Genomic DNA, 16,219 nt, shown 5'->3' on the forward strand with positions numbered 1-16,219 from the left:
GAGAGAGAAACCATGAAGGCATGAAAAGAGAAACAGAAAGACCTTAGAATACATTACCAAAGAAAAAAAGACTCCAGAATATCTTGAATGTACTGCAAAACAGGACACTGGGACATATGCCTATATGTATGATGTGCGTTGGAGAGATACACATAAAGAGATCTACCACTCTGCACCTCCTCCACAGATCGCCCCACAGGAGAATCCAGGAATATCAAATCTTAAGGGATAGCAAGACTGCTCATAGACTGTCTGGGCAATTCTACTGGACTTCTCAAGCAGTCATTGTTGGTAAATTTGTGCCAAGCACCTTGCAACTCAACCAAGACCCAACATCTCTGAGGAGATAGAGATCAGTATTTGAGGGTGAATCCACCATCGGAGGGACCATCTCATCCTCGGAACACATCTCATTACAATTGATTCAAGGTTATCCCAACTCTTTAGTGGATGAGTAAACCAAGGAACTCATAGGAACGAGGTTTACTTAAGCCCATACCTATATATGCTGGCCTTTACGCTGTTTTTTTCATACACTGACCTAGTCTTAGAAGTTAAAGTCCAGTTGTCCACTATAATGAAATCGTTTCATATCAATTAAAAGAGGGTGATAATGAAAAAAATTAGTGAGATTGTGCAACCCAAGGAGATAACAGACTGGACTGATGAAAGCTGATAGAGATTTGGTGTTGGAACCACCTGATTGTGACCATTTTTGAGCTTTGGATCAATCAAATATGCCATTCTGCTGTCCAAATGCCTCAGGACATTAGCTTCTTGTTTATTGAGTTTTTCCTTCACCCAGACTTTTTAGTCTACTACCTGGGCAGCCAGAATATCAAAACCTTTTCTTCTTGTCTGTCTCTAATTTATTTAACCTTATTTCAGCTTTAAAGAATACATATCTATTGATATAATTGAACACCAAAATTATTTTCCCTAATCACCAATGGTATTTTATTTTTCTTCCTCATTCCCATATTTTCCATTCTTCAGCACCTACTAGTTTAGTGAGCCGACGTTTCCAAGGATCCATCATCAATCTTCAAAATATTTGCCATGGAACCTGGAATCCAAATCCATGTCTTACAGATCACAAACTTAGGATCCCAATTGGCTTCACCATGTAGCAATAGTATACAACAACCACCCTAGGGAACCAGCTCCCGGAAACCTTCAAAAGGGGGCAAATAGGATAATTCCCCACATACATTGTTTCTGTTAATACCTTCGCTGGCAAGCTCATCTGCAAGATGGTAAGAGATTTAGCTGATCACAACCTCAAAGAGAGAGCAAAGTTTCCTTGCATAAAGAATTAACTAGGTTTCCTAATCAGGTGGAGGTACGTCCATAGGACTTGTATCCCAGATCATTGTAGATACTATTCCTAGATGCTGTTTCATACTTTACAAACTTAATAGCATGCCTCTCAAGTACTGGACCACCTTCAACATTGTCAAAACATTGGCTTCCATCTTTCCTTACTAACACCATCTCAACACCCTTGTGACAATCATGCATACAACACAAGATGGGTCTTGAGAAATTAAGATCATCACTATGGAGTATGAAGAGTGAAACATATGAGCTCTTACAAGTTCAATCAGTTAGAGAAAGAAAAAACTCAATCTAATGGCTAGTGTGGCCTCCTTAAACTCAACTTCAATGCCTCATCACCTACTAACATCTTACTTGTTATTCATTCAAAGTTTACATTCGCTGATTAACATACGATCTAGACATTGCAAGTCATTATGCGAAAGTTCATATAAATTTGTCTTATAAATGACACTTTAACTGGAAAGAGAAAAGAGTTAGTACAACATCACAAGGAAGACAAGACAATTCCCTACATAATGATCAATTTCTGCGCACACTACTCTTTTTAAGTAAATCAATCATCTCACAAATATTTTCAAAGCAAACATCCAAAATGTTGCAAATATCAGAAAGATTGCTCCTCTGCTTGGGTTTGGGAAGGCTCCGCAACAGAGAGACTTCTTTTTCTTCTTTTTTTTCCTAATCAGGAGAAATATATAATGTGGGTAAGGAGCAATTGGTGTATCACACAGAATTTAACTTCTGAAGGAAGCAAGTTACTCCACGAAAACCATAATTTAAGGGAACTAACTGGCGACGAAAAGAAAATCTGTAATTTCATAAAATTTCAAAATATGATAACACTCGAACTCCAGATTGAAACGCGAAGAAAACAACCCCAAGGAATAAAACGTTCAGAGCCCACACCCAAAGGTGGGGCTTGTTGCATAATGCAACTTTCAAAACCACACGGAAATTACTTGCCCCTAACAAATCAAAATCACATAACACACTCGACGGTTCACCAACAATCCAGTCAACAAGGAAATCAAATAATCAAGACTCCCAGAAACAAAATTTACCATACAATGAAAGATCAAATCAGATTCAAATAGCTTTTCGCAGATAACTAAAAAAAAAAAAAAAAAAAAAAAAAAAAATCAGCAAATGGGTATAAAACTCAAAAACAAGAAACATGTAATCAACCCTTACACACAGGAATATCCTCTTGAACAAAATCAGAGCTCAATTTGCATGAGTCTTACTCGGTTCCTTTCTGCCTCAGAATACGGAATTGCTCCGGGGAGAGAATAGCCCTCCATTCTTCCTCTGATTTCTGCACAGAGCCAGGTGCAGCCATGGCCGTTCGGATAGAAGCAACACCCCAAACCCAGTCGCTAGTGGGTTTTGCAAAGATGATGAGATAAAGGTTTCCCACGAAAATGAATGTGGCCGAGGAATCGGGTTTGAGGGGGCTTTAGGATTGATAATTCTTTAATCCAAATTGAGGGCTTGGGGGAATCCGGAATTCTTGCCTTTTGGATTCGTGGCGGGTGTAAGAATAACATCAACGGTTGGAAAATCAGGTATTCTGAGTCCTGATTCGTCTGAGCTGAATTGAATCAAGCTGTAAGCCTAAGTATTTTTTTTTGGTAAAATTGGTAAGCCTAATCGGTTATTATAGACTTGGAATTCCAAATAGGCAAGATGCTGATCCAATTTAAATTTGGGACATGCCTCTAAACGCTCCAATACAAATGAGTCTTATTGGACACTTTTGCCCCTCATAATATGGATAAGGGAATTTTTTTTTGGGGGACTATTTTTCTTGGATTGGTATCCTCTCTTGAGCAGTGAATGATTAGATCTTGCCCACAGCTATCTAGCGATCGATATGTGTTTAAACAGTGATCCAATGACTCTCGACACAATACCTTTGTTCTGGTCAATAGAAGCACCAACCATTGGATCATTGTTTAGACACGTGTCGATCGCCTAGGTAGATATGGACTAACCTGGGCAATCACCGCTTAGAAGAGGAGCCGAATCCATTTTTCTCTCCCTTATTTGAATATTACCGATACGACTAAGGGTGTCAATCGATATATTTTTTATTCAATTCAAGATATAAATGCAAAAATTAAAACCAAACCGAGAATAGAAACACATTTTCAAAACCGATTTAATTTTTATTCGGTCACTTGCTTGGTTTCAAATTTTCTTTAGATCCTCTTCTGGCATTAATCACCCACAAAGACATTTCACCAATAAATAATAGGTGAGGGTTCTCTACATGGCAGAGTGCCCCACGTAGGGCCCAATTACAGTGTTGCCAGCACAAAGGCCCAATAATAACACGTGATGGACATCAAAAGGGCGGAACTTCTTGCATTTACGGGGACAGGGCAATCATTTCACCTCCCATTGTGTCCGCCATAGGAGCCAAGGTTGCCCGTCATGGTTCTTTTTCCCATAAATAATATAAAATACTGAGCCTTCAACTTTAATATTGATTGTTGTTTTGGCACTCACGAATCACCCACAAAAGCATTTCACCAATAAATAATATAAATATTAAGCTTCCAAAAACTAATACAGATTCTGTTTCTCGATAAAACTGTTAGGCTAAGGTACTTGAATCAATCAAAAATTGCATAAAAAAAAAGTCAATCAGTAATACTAAGATCAAGGGAAATAAACCATTTAGTTCTATGCATGAATGGGTCTTTGTTACCACTTAAATCTGTTATAATCTTATCATTCGAAGATCAATGAGAATGCAATCTTATTCGGTTCTAACCAAACAATTTCACCCATGAAATCGAAACCAAACTGAGAAAAGATACAAAACCAAAACCGAATGGTTCTTATTCGGTTCAACCTGGATTTTAAACAGTTAGTTCGGGTTTCGGTTTCAGATTTCAGTTCTAAATTGACGCCCACTGATCCGATCCCGATACTTAAAACAGTAGAGATTGAAGAGTGTCAAGGTGAATAAAGCATAACTAGGTCATTACATGAACTTATAGTGGGCATGGGAGAAAAAAAAAAAACCCACAATGGGCACATGATTGGACTATTAGATCATCATTACACTCCCACCCTCCTATTGTCGGAGTCGAAACTACCCTCACCATTGGTGACATGATGCACCGATGTTCTTAGAGAACGAATTCCCCCATCACCATGGATGAAAGAAAACCCGGTCCTACTTTAATTGGAGTGTAAAGAAATGATCAAAACTACACAAACTATCCAGGATAGAGGTTAAAAGTAAGGCAAGTCTTGAGCTGCAAAACCTACACTGTACAAATACATCATAATTGAACCAAAACAACATCTTAAAGGCCAACTAATAAAAAGAAAAAATGGCAAATTCATGCCAAACTGAAGCATCAGGAACTCTGGAGACCATTTGCATTTTATCACATTTAGAATTGTACATAGGGATGAAGAGAAGTGAAGAAATTTGAATAGAATTATTATTTGGAACTTCCTACTACCACATGAATAATGTTCTTCCCAAATTTAGTGCGAAGTGAAACATGTCATCACCTTCTCCATCTTCCTACCTTCTTGTTATCCTCAACCCCAGCTTCACAGCTCTTCTCTAGATAGGTAACCTTTTTGCATCCACTTCTCCTTTCAGATTGGATGAGCAGGTTCAAGTATATATACATGTGCGCTGGGTACTCTTTGAATAACAGAAACCACAATTGTTGTTGATGGCACAGAAACATGTTCAGTGTGCTCTCTATTGTACAAACTACAAACCAACATGAAATTTTAGATGGTACACCAAACACGTCATGGAATCATATTTGCCACCAGATCAATAACCTGTTAGTCAATTATCTGCCACAAATGAATCAGCATGTCAGTGTGAAAATTTTCCCAAGATATAGAAGTGTTAATTTCAATACTTTCAATAACTGAGCTTTATATCATATCTGCATCTCCTAGAAGCTTTCAATTGCTAAGCAGTGGGGGTAGGCAGGATGAACCCTAGGTTACAAATTACACCCCCCCCCCCCCCCTCCTCCTCCTCCTCCTCCTATAACAAGATCACAAGGAGAAAAGAACAGAATATTGAGAGGTGTAACTTATGGCTTCCCACAAGTAACCACCACAATCTCTTTCAGCCCAATGATTTCACACCCTTCACTGAATCTCACAGCAGCTCCACTGAAGAAGACAATGAAATTCTTTATTCATAAATCGTGGGAAGCTCTATGGCTCTTACAAGCTATTGTTAACCAAGTAAACTGAGTTTCCTACTAGGAAACTGTAAGACAGCCATTAGGAAAATGAATTAAAAGCCAAAACAGGACTCTCCAACATGGGGAGTCCTATTGCAACTCAACCTACTAACTATTAGGTAATAGAAGCACTTACAAAAAACTAATTATCTAGCCCATGATTTTGGCTGGTGGACCCAGCTGCCAGTCACTTAAAACATGTTTCTAGGGCCTATTTGAAAAAACACAAGAAAATGCCTTTTAAGGCCTATTTTGCCTCCAAGGCCCTTGGGACTTTGCCTTTCCTGCGGGACTATGCTTACAACTGCCCTGCATCAACTCTCCCCGACTTGAAGCAGTCATCCCCAGAGAATACGAAAGTGACATGTATATTGCTTATAGAGGCCCAGGTTGAGTCGCCTCAAATCATCCGCATGGACTCAAATGCAATCAGTCCTTGTCTGCTCCTTCCATTTGACGAGAATTGTATGATGGGCGCTGTTATTCCATACCATAGTGTATCTGTCATCGACAACATCTTCAATCTCGCCCGTCAATGGTGTGATGAACTGGGATAACCAAAAAAAATCCTGAGTGTCACCATCAACTGAATAGCGACCCACATAAAGAGTCAAATCCATGACATTGAAGACGTTATTGACGATCACATCCGGTGGCAGTTCTAGAACATAAGCATTATGGCCAATCTTCTTCAGTACTTTGTAAGGGCCCATCTTCAACAGATGCAACTTGTGGTTGGTGCTAGGTGCAAACCTTTCTGGAGTGCTTCATACCATCACTATATCTCAAGGTTTGAACTTGACATAATGAAGATAACGATCAGTAATATCTTTATATATGTCATTATTTAGAGCAATGCGTCTGTGTACATCAGCGTGTACATCAGTGATATGATAAACTCATTCGCCTCAATACTAACACTAGCATGAGGAGGCAGGGGAACCAAGCCAATCGGCCTCTTAGGTTGACCTCCGAGTATGATCTTAAATATAGTATAGCCCCGTAGTTCAGTTAACCGAGCTGTTAAGCAAACTTGGCTATGTCGAGTATGGATGGCTAGGTCTTCTCGTAATCCTTCACAAGGCAACATAAGAGATTACCCGAACTTCCATTGACCTCTGTATGACCATTAGTCTGTGGAAGGTTGTAGAGAATTGTAACTTTGTATTCATATTCATCCCTAATGCTTTTTTTTTTTTTGGATAGGTTTCATCCATAATGTCTCCCAAGAATAACTCAAAAATTTAACATCATGATCTGAAACGAATGACTCTGGCAACCCATGTATACGTACAATCTCTTTTAAAAAGAGGACTGCAATGAGACTTGCATTAAAGGTTTTCTGACATGGAATGAAGTGGACCACCTTCTTGGAAAACTTGTCAACCACCACGAATAGAGTCATGCTTCTCCCGAGTAGCGGGCAGGCCAAGCACAAAGTCCATGCTGATGTGAATCTATGGATGTGTGAGGAACAGGCAGCGGGGAATATAAACCAGTATTCTGCTTTGCTCCTTCCGTGAAATTACACGCGTGGCACTACTTGAGTACATGCTCAACATCCCTTTGAAGATGTGGCCAATTGTGGCGTTCAGTTACCTGGAGGAGGGTTCTATCACTTCCAAAATCTCTTCCCAATCCTCCTCCGTGTAATTCCTGTAAAAAATGTTGTCAAAGAGATGAAGCGGTTGCACAATTGAGTACCCATGAAAGAAAGCCATCATGAAGTGGTAGGATCTCAGTCTCCTTGCTGTAATTTCAGATATACAATGAAGACGTCAAAGTCCGTAGGGTACTCAGTCTTGATACGATCAATACTCATGGCATATGCTGAAAATGTACGAACGGTTATCGCCTTTCTCGTCAACACATCAGCCACACTATTTTCTTTACATGCCTTATACTTGAGAGAAAAAAATGAATTCGTACGGGTATGCCACCCACTTGGCGTGCATTTGCGTGGGAATATGTAATTAAGTGCCGCAAGGGCACTATTGCCTTTTCCCCACTCCACCGACCCAAATTAATGAGGGGCGGTGGAAGGGGGGCATACTTGTAATTTTTGGCTTCTTTTGCTTATCATAAATAGAGGGCCTATGTGGTCTAATAAATCATTCAAGAATTCTACCCTAGTTTTTCTATTAACATGGTATCAGAGCCTAATTTTCTAATCTAGGTTTTCAACCTCTCTTTCTCTCCTTCCCTAAATCGCAAGCCTCCATCCCTTCTCAACCTCCATCTTCTTCTCTTCCTTTGTCTCTCTAATTCCCCATAAGGAAGCACTAATGAGGTGATTCATATGAATCTAGTTGTTGTCCTATACATTACCTAAATGTTTTATACCTTAAAACCCTACAAATTAGCAATTGGAGTACTATTCCCTACCTTGCGATTTTTTATTCTTCCCTTCTTAGGGTTTGATTCTTTCTACTGTTAAGATCAAACCTCCTCTTGAAGATCAAGTATTGCACCTAGAAGAAATACCCATCTTTGCTTGTATGATTGAAGACCCTACCCATCTACGAATTTCATAAATCAGGGCGTTTGGACCAAAAACCTTGACTACATCGATTTGTAGGATTCCCCTCTCAGATTCAGTTGATTTTTTGGAGATCATCCCCACCCCTAGAGAGGAGATCGACCCTACTTATGGCCCTATCTGCCAAGTTTTGGTGTGTGATCTCTCTTCTTCTCTGAAATTAGGGTTTTCTAACAAAACTCTAATTTGTCCATCTCACCAGTCCCTTACCAAAAGCAGGTTATATTTGGAGGAGTGGTTCAACAACCCTATAGGGAAACTTGATCTAAGTTTGAGCACTTTCTAATGGCTGGTCTTGAAGATTTTGGATTTCTCCCTACCATTATCGATTTCTCCTTGGGCAAGGTTGCAATGAATTCATACCTTTTGGAACTAGCTCTATGAAATTGGAGGGAACTAATTACCTCATCTAGTCCAGATCTACTTACCTTACTATTGGTGGCAGAGGTCTCATTGGACACATCACATGAAAATTAGAAAAACCCTCTGCAAAAGGTACCGTCTGGATAAATTGACCACTAATGACTCTCTAGTAATGTCTTTTTTTAATTAACTCTATTCATCAGTCTATTTCTAGAGGATTCTTGTTGTTAGAAACTTATTCTCAGATATAGGTTGCTGCCAAAGAAACCTATGGACAAATAGGGAATGATGCTCAGGTATTTAATCTTCGTAAGAAAGTTTCTACCACTACTCAGCAAGAACTCTCTATGTCGAAGTACTATGCCGAGCTTCGAAGTCTGTGGCATGAGCTTGATCACTTTGCAGACTATCAACCTACCAATGCTGTAGACATTGTTGCCTATACTATGCATGTGGACAAAATCAAGGTGTATGATTTCTTGGCTGGTTTGAATGTTGAGTATGACCAAATTTGCGTCTAGGTACTTACAGATCTCCCTTCCCGGCTCTGGAACAGTCCTTTGCCCTGATTCATACAAAGGAGTGCCGTCATAACTCTATGCTTCATCATCTCACTACTGGAAAATCAGCCTTCCAGACTGGTTCTACTACTACTTTTGAGGGAGTAACTCATACTGATGACCACACCAAATAAATTATTAAATGTGAACACTGCAACAAACCATATCATACGAAGGCAACATGTTGGAAGCTTCATGAAAAGCCAGCTGATTTTGAAGCAAAGCGTGCTCATGGTCGATCCAGAAACAAGCCCAATCAAGCAGAAATTGTTGACACACCACCTTCAACTGATATTAGTCTCTCCTAGGAGGAACTCCAAGCTTTCAGGCGCATGCTAAAGGCTTCTAATTCATCAGCTGCTGCCAATTCAGTCTCTTTAGGTTCCAACTTTACTCATTCAGCTATCTTGTATGGTGGTCATTGTGCCATCGGTAGTCTCCAGTCCTCAGATCATTGACTTTGGTGCCATTGATCATATGACCGGTTCTTCTACTTTATTCCACCAATACACACCCAATTCAGGCAGAGATAGATTAGGATAGTAGATGTCACCCTATTCATTGTTTTTCTACATTATCTTCAGTTTTACATATCCTTAATTTTACTACTAATCTCCTATCCATTAGTAACCTTACTATGACTTAAACAGTGAAGTAACATTTTTTCCTTTCCATTGCATTTTTAGGATCTGGCAACAGGGAAGACGATTGATGTGGTAAGGTGCAAGGTGGCCTCTATTTGCTTGATGATGGTTGTCTCCCTACACCTACAGTACCTACTACCCCTCATAAGCTACGCCTTGTTTCCTCTAATCTACAACAATGGTATTATCGTTTAGGACACCCTCTACTTGGGAAATTATCTATTTTATTTCTGCAATTAGTTAAGAAATGTACTAGGAATGATTTTTTGTGAAGATTGTAATCTGACTAAACAAACTCGTACCAGTTTTTTTTCCATTAAAAAAAAGTTCTTCAGATTTCATTTGGTTCATTCTGATGTATGGGGTCTGTCTCGCCGGACATCTATTTCTAGCAAAATATGGTTTGTGTCTTTTATTGATTGTCACTCTCCCACAACTTAGGTGTTTATGATGCAACACAAAAGTGAGGTGTTCAGTTGATTCCAACCATTCCATGAAATGATTCAGACAAAGTTCAATGCTACTTTAAAGATTCTTCATAGTGATAATGGTATAGAATATATGGAGGGCCAGTTTCAGAAGTACCTTACTGATCATGGGATCCTTCATCAGAGTAGCTATGTTGGTACTCCAGCTCATAATAGAGTGGCCGAACGCAAGAATAGGCACTTATTGGACATTTCCCAAGCCATGATGTTTGCAAGACAAGTTCCCTCTCGGTACTGAAGTGATGTTGTCCTCATTGCTGCTTACTTGATCAACCACATGCCTACTTGTGTCATCAATTCCCGGATTCCTGTTGATGTTTTTCAAGGGAATTCATCCTTTTTGGTTCCTCCAAAGACTTTTGGTTGTGCTTGCTATACTCGTGATCATCATTCGCTAAGGGAAATTGGAACCTCGTAGCATTAAGTATTTAATGAATGTTGTCATTAAATGTCACCATCCTCCTACTAAGCGTACTATAGTCACCATGGATGTCGTCTTTCATAAATCCGTTGGCTACTACTCCTCGCCACCTCTTCAGGGGGAGTCTAGTATTGATAATGAAGAGGTGACTCTGAATCTGCTTGCTCCACCAATGTATCTGCCATCCTCCTCTGAAGATCCTTATGCTCAGAAAAGCGAGAAATAGAGACTGATATTCCAACTCAGGGGGAGATAGAGATTACTATTCCAGCTAAGGGGGAGATGACTCTTGTTCAACGTAATATTGAAGAATTTCAGAGGCAGAGTGATAGTTCACTCCTCATGTGTATCATAGGGGTTACACCAAAAACAAGCAACTTCAGACCACCAACACTACAAAACCATTGCACATCCCCTCACCAGTCCTGGATCCAGAGCCGACTGAGCTTAACACTTCATCAAGTATAATCTCTTCTTCAGTCCAACCTATCGCTCTTAGAAAAGGCATTAGGCCTTTACTTAACATCCAATATACTATGTTGTCTCGTATGATTCCCTTTTTTCTATCCTTAGTGCTTTTGTGTCCTCTTTCTTCTGTTTGTGTTCCCCTGAATTGGCAGGAAGTGTTTGCAGATGGAAAATGGAAGGCAATATTGGTGGAAGAAATGGGAGCATGGTTTAAGGTTTCCACCGATACCGTCGAAATTTCCCATGTTTCCACGGTATCCCAAGACTCCGATATCAAATACCATGTGACTTTTAAAAGTCACTGGTTTCGACTAGTATCGACGAATGGGTCAACCTTAATAAAACCTTGGGAAACAAAGCCTTCTTATTTCAAAATTTCGACGCTCTCCCCCTATTTCTTCTCTATGAAGTAGGAAATTTGGGAAAACACTTAAGATTTTGCCCTTGTGCCATCAAATCTTCATTCTAATCTTGAATCATGCACATTCATAGCAAATCTACCTAAGGAAGGGAGCTAGGACCAAAAAGGTAAATCCCATCTCCCCAAACCTTGCGTGCCATCCTTCGAGAGCACCGGTACATTTGGATATGGTGGTGGGTATGGGCAGTAGGGTGGATCTTCTACTTCATTTTCACAGGAGGATAGTTCAGGGGGTCGGTCATCTTTTGTTGACAATATCTTTGGATATCCATCCCAACCTTGTATGCGACATCCACATCCTATCACTATGATCTATGACTAAGCCACTCCCTATGTTGAGATACCTAGCTAATGTCGATGATGCATCTTATAGATAGGCAGTGATGAACTACTAAAACAATTGGGCCCAAAACATGTCATGAGACTCGTATGTGGTGCTTTCAGAGGAGCAGCTATGACATCTGCAGTGGTACGCAGCTCGTGGACTGGAACCGCCTAGACACTCTACTTGAAATTGGTTGTTGAATGTTGACTATTAAGACTTCAGAGTTGAGACTTCAGAGATAACTCACATTTTGTAATATTATTATTTCTTTTGGATCCTTTACATAATGTTTCGTTTGTTTTAAACTTTTAATAATGTATTTCACATTTTTAGTTAGTAACTTATATATGTACTTTTGTAGTATAGTTTCAATCAACAACTCAACGTACATTAGCAAACTTTGGTCAACACCACGAGTATGACTTTAGGTAATTTCCATAAAACTAATTATTTGAACGGGTTAGAAATGTGTAAAATAGGAAGTATACAAAAAATCAGGCCAAAAAAAAAAAAACATATTTTAGGGGTTGAAATCAAATTTTCCACCAAACTGGAAAAATTTCCTTAGTTTCCTCGAAATTTCCCATGTTTTGACCGAAATTTCGATCTCCCCAAGGGTCGAAACCCGATATATTGAACCTTGAATGGGAGCCCTAAAAAAGAATGATACATGAGAACCTGTGACTCTTCCTCCTGGAAAAAGACCAATTGGGTGTAAGTGGGTGTTCTTGGTAAAGCAAAAAATAGATGGCTCAATGGACGGGTACAAAGCTAGGCTTGTGGCCAAAGGGTTTCACCTCAGAAATATGGAATCGACTACTAGGAGACATTTATACAGGTTGCCAAATAGACTTTTGTGCGAGTTTTTCTCTTATGTGTTGTAAATCTGGGATGGGATCTCGAACAACTTGCTGTAAAGAATGCGTTCCTCCATAGAAAGCTCGATGAGGAAGTGTACATGGATATCCCACCTGGATTCTCTAGTGAGAGAACTCAGAGCAAGGTCTGTAAATTGAAGTGTGATCTCCATGGGTTAAAGCAGTCACATTAAGCATGGTTTGGAAGATTTCACAAAGCAATGACCTCGGTGGGGTATACGCAGAGTAATGTTGATCACACATTGTTCATAAAAAGATCTAGAGATAGAAATACTATGCTCATTTTCTATGTGGATGACATCGCGATAACAGAAATGATAGTGCTGAGATTGGTCACCTCAAGGGCTTTCTTGGACGAGAGTTTGAAATAAAAGATCTTGGATTGCTAAGGTACTTTCTTGGGATTGAAGTTGCCTGGACTTCCAAAGGCATCTTTTTTTCTCAAAGGAAGTACATCCTTGATCTATTATCTGAGATTGGTTTATTGGGTTGTCATCCTTCTAATAACTCCTATGGAAGCTAATACCCAGCTCAAGGAAAAAGAGGGTGAACCGGTTGACAAAGGCCGTTACCAACAGTTGCTAGGAAAACTGATCTATCTCTCCCATACATGGCATGATATCGTTGTGGCTGTTAGTTTGGTAAGTCAGTTTATGCATAATCTATATTTCTCCCACATGGATGTAGTTCTGTGTATCTTGAGATACATGAAGTCAGCTCCAGGAAAAGGGATCATTTTATCTTCTCATGATCATCTCAGAGTTGAAGCCTATGCACAAATGTTGATGGGGCTGGTTCTTGCACTTTTGTGGGTGGGAATCTTATCACTTAGTGCAACAAGAAGCAAAATGTGGTGGTTAGAACCAGTGCTAAAGCAGAGTCTCGTGCTATGACACAGGGGATTAGTGAGTTGTTGTGGTTATACACACTATTGGGTGATATTTGAGTACATGTTCGTCTTCCCATGATGCTCTACTATGATAACAAGGCTGCAATCAGTATTGTTCATAACCCAGTACAGCATGACCATACCAAACATGTGGAGATCAACAGATACTTTTTCAAAGAGAAGTTGGATGCTAGTTTGATTTGTGTTCCCTTTGTGAAGTTTGGTGATCAATTAGCTGATGTGTTCACTAAAGGGTTAGCAGCAAAGGTGTTTCATCCTTGTTTAGTCAAGTTCCACATGTGTGATATCTAAGCACTAACTTAAGGGGGAGTGTTTGAATATGTAATTCAGTGCCGTAGGGGCACTATTGCCTTGCTCCCCCTCCACCGACCCTAATTAATGAGGAGCAGTGGAAGGGGGCATACTTGTAATTTTTGGCTTATTTTGCTTATTATAAATAAAGGGCTTGTGTGGTCTATTAGATCATTCAAGCATTCTACCCTAGTTTTGCTGTTAACACTTTGGCCTACCATTTTAGAGTGTTGATGCTTCAATGCTTCGTGGTCAATAAACAAAAAGAACTCCTTGCCGATCAGGTATTGTTGCCAATGTCTCAACACTTGTACCACTGCGTACAATATCAAATCATAAGTAGACCAATGCTTCTTGGCATGAGACGATAGGTGAGTATTCTACAACATGTGAACACCGTCGTGACCGATGTGAGAAGCTTCTATAGCCACCTCGAACACCCTATCAAAATCTAAAAGATGTAAACTTGTTGCCTCTATCATTCACCACTTGATAAGAGTGAAGGGTTTGATGGCTACAGGTGTCCACTTGAATTTACCCTCACCTTAAATGCACTGTGATCATGGTTTGGAATCTCGTCGATATCTTAGTTATTTCGGGGGGGTTTTTTTTTTTTCTGAAACAAAACTAAATACGAACTAAATAAAGGTAAGTGTTTCGGTCGAAATTTCAGTATCTCGTTGAAATTTCGTGTCACATTTCGGTATCTCGCCAAAATGTTACAACATGTGCTTTATAAAAGCACATATCTCATGAGCAAGGGTCAAAATTTCAACTCCAACTCGTTTGCTCCGAAAATTTTCGCCTCTTTACACCTACAAACCACAATATCAGTTGGAGACTCCTCTTTTTTGCCACATCATCACCTCTAATCCTTTGAAGATCACTCCAAAGGCTCCCATTGTTGAAAAAGATCTACACACTTCAAAGGTTGAAAAGGTAAACCACTTTCACCAAAACCAATTTTTTTTTTTTTTAATATTAACATAAATACGTGTTGGTTAGGGAAGGATTTTTTATATGTTGGACACCAGAGCCGATCTATGACCTCACGGTGTCAAAATTTTTTTTGGTTTATAAATAATTATATTTTTTTTAGTTTAGAAAATACATCTTCCATCAACATAAAATTGAAAAAAGTACGGTTAATATAGCTTTAATGGAACTCTATTATATATATATATATATATGTTAATCACCATTGCCGATCTACGACTCTATGGGATCGATTTTTTTTTCCAGGCGCTAAATAATTATTTTAATTTAAAAAAATATGATAATTAGTTTAATAACTTTAAAAAAAAATTAAAAAAGGGGGAAAATGTTCTGTTTTGATTTGAAAAATATGAGAATTAATTTTAAAGTATTTTGAAGCGTACATGATGCTTGTTATCTTATACCACATTTGACTTTGTTGTACTGTGTAATTATATTATTGAAAAAAATTATTCAAAAATATTTTATGTAAGAAAAAAAATTAGCTAGCATATACTTTAAGTGGGTCATATGATGTGCCTAAGTTAATAATAACTTATTTTTTTATGCATTAGTATTAAGGTGATATATAATGACTGCCAAAGGATGCGACAAGGAAGGCGGGAGAAGAGGGAGAGGAGGTAGAAGATGTGATAGGAGTCATGATAGTGGAGAGATTGCATAGAAACACGAAGTGCCAATTAATGGTGAAAAAAGGAAAACAAAGTGCAACTACTATCACAAGAAGATTATGGGTGGTGGGACCACAAGACTTGAGCAATATTTCGTTGGAAATTGCTCAAATGTGGCTACATGCACTAAAGTATTTGATCATATTGCTAAGTCCATAGTTGAAGTGATGCAGATATGGCTGCCCTTTCTTGGTTGGACCAGCATGACCGGCTTTGGAAGCCAAGAGCCAAGAAGAATCGGTCCAGCCCAGGGTTTTGGTCCAACAAGGGTTGGAAATAAAATTAGTAGTTTACTTAGTATTTTATTTCATGCTTTTAGTTTCCAGACTTGAACGTAGGAGTAGGATTTATTTCCTTGCTTTGGTTTCCTTTTTATAGTTGTTTCCTAATTTAGGCTAGTTTCCATTCCAGTTAAGTTTCTAATTTCATGTTCCTATTTTCTATATATTGGTTGTAATCGACTGAAGATTTAGAGAGCAATTTGATTATTGAATGAATGTGTGAGTGTGATCCTCCTTTTCCCCATCTCTACTCTGATTTCCCCTCCCTTCCCTAAGGGTTCTCTATCAACTTGGTATCAGAGCCGAAGGATCCTATTCCTTCCCCATCTTTCTTCTTCCCTTCCCATTCTCTGTGTCTGATTCCCCCGATACTGAGAACACAGT

General features: G+C 39.1%; 2 protein-coding genes across 2 annotated transcripts in view; both read right to left on the reverse strand.

Moving 5' to 3' along the window:
• The window catches only part of LOC122057288 (peptide methionine sulfoxide reductase B5-like), a 4,324-nt gene extending 1,388 nt beyond the window's left edge, over nt 1–2,936 (reverse strand). Inside the window, exon 1 of the mRNA XM_042619342.1 lies at nt 2,586–2,936. Within this exon, the coding sequence (XP_042475276.1) occupies nt 2,586–2,680 (95 nt within the window). The 5' untranslated portion in view covers nt 2,681–2,936. The remainder of the gene's footprint in view (nt 1–2,585) is intronic.
• Nucleotides 2,937–4,587: 1,651 nt separating this feature from the next.
• The window catches only part of LOC122057285 (probable protein phosphatase 2C 35), a 20,957-nt gene continuing 9,325 nt past the window's right edge, over nt 4,588–16,219 (reverse strand). Inside the window, exon 4 of the mRNA XM_042619339.1 lies at nt 4,588–5,175. Coding sequence (XP_042475273.1) covers nt 5,172–5,175 — 4 coding nt within the window. The 3' untranslated portion in view covers nt 4,588–5,171. The remainder of the gene's footprint in view (nt 5,176–16,219) is intronic.

The sequence above is a fragment of the Macadamia integrifolia genome, chromosome 12, assembly GCF_013358625.1.
Source record: "Macadamia integrifolia cultivar HAES 741 chromosome 12, SCU_Mint_v3, whole genome shotgun sequence".
Lineage (NCBI taxonomy): Eukaryota > Viridiplantae > Streptophyta > Magnoliopsida > Proteales > Proteaceae > Macadamia > Macadamia integrifolia.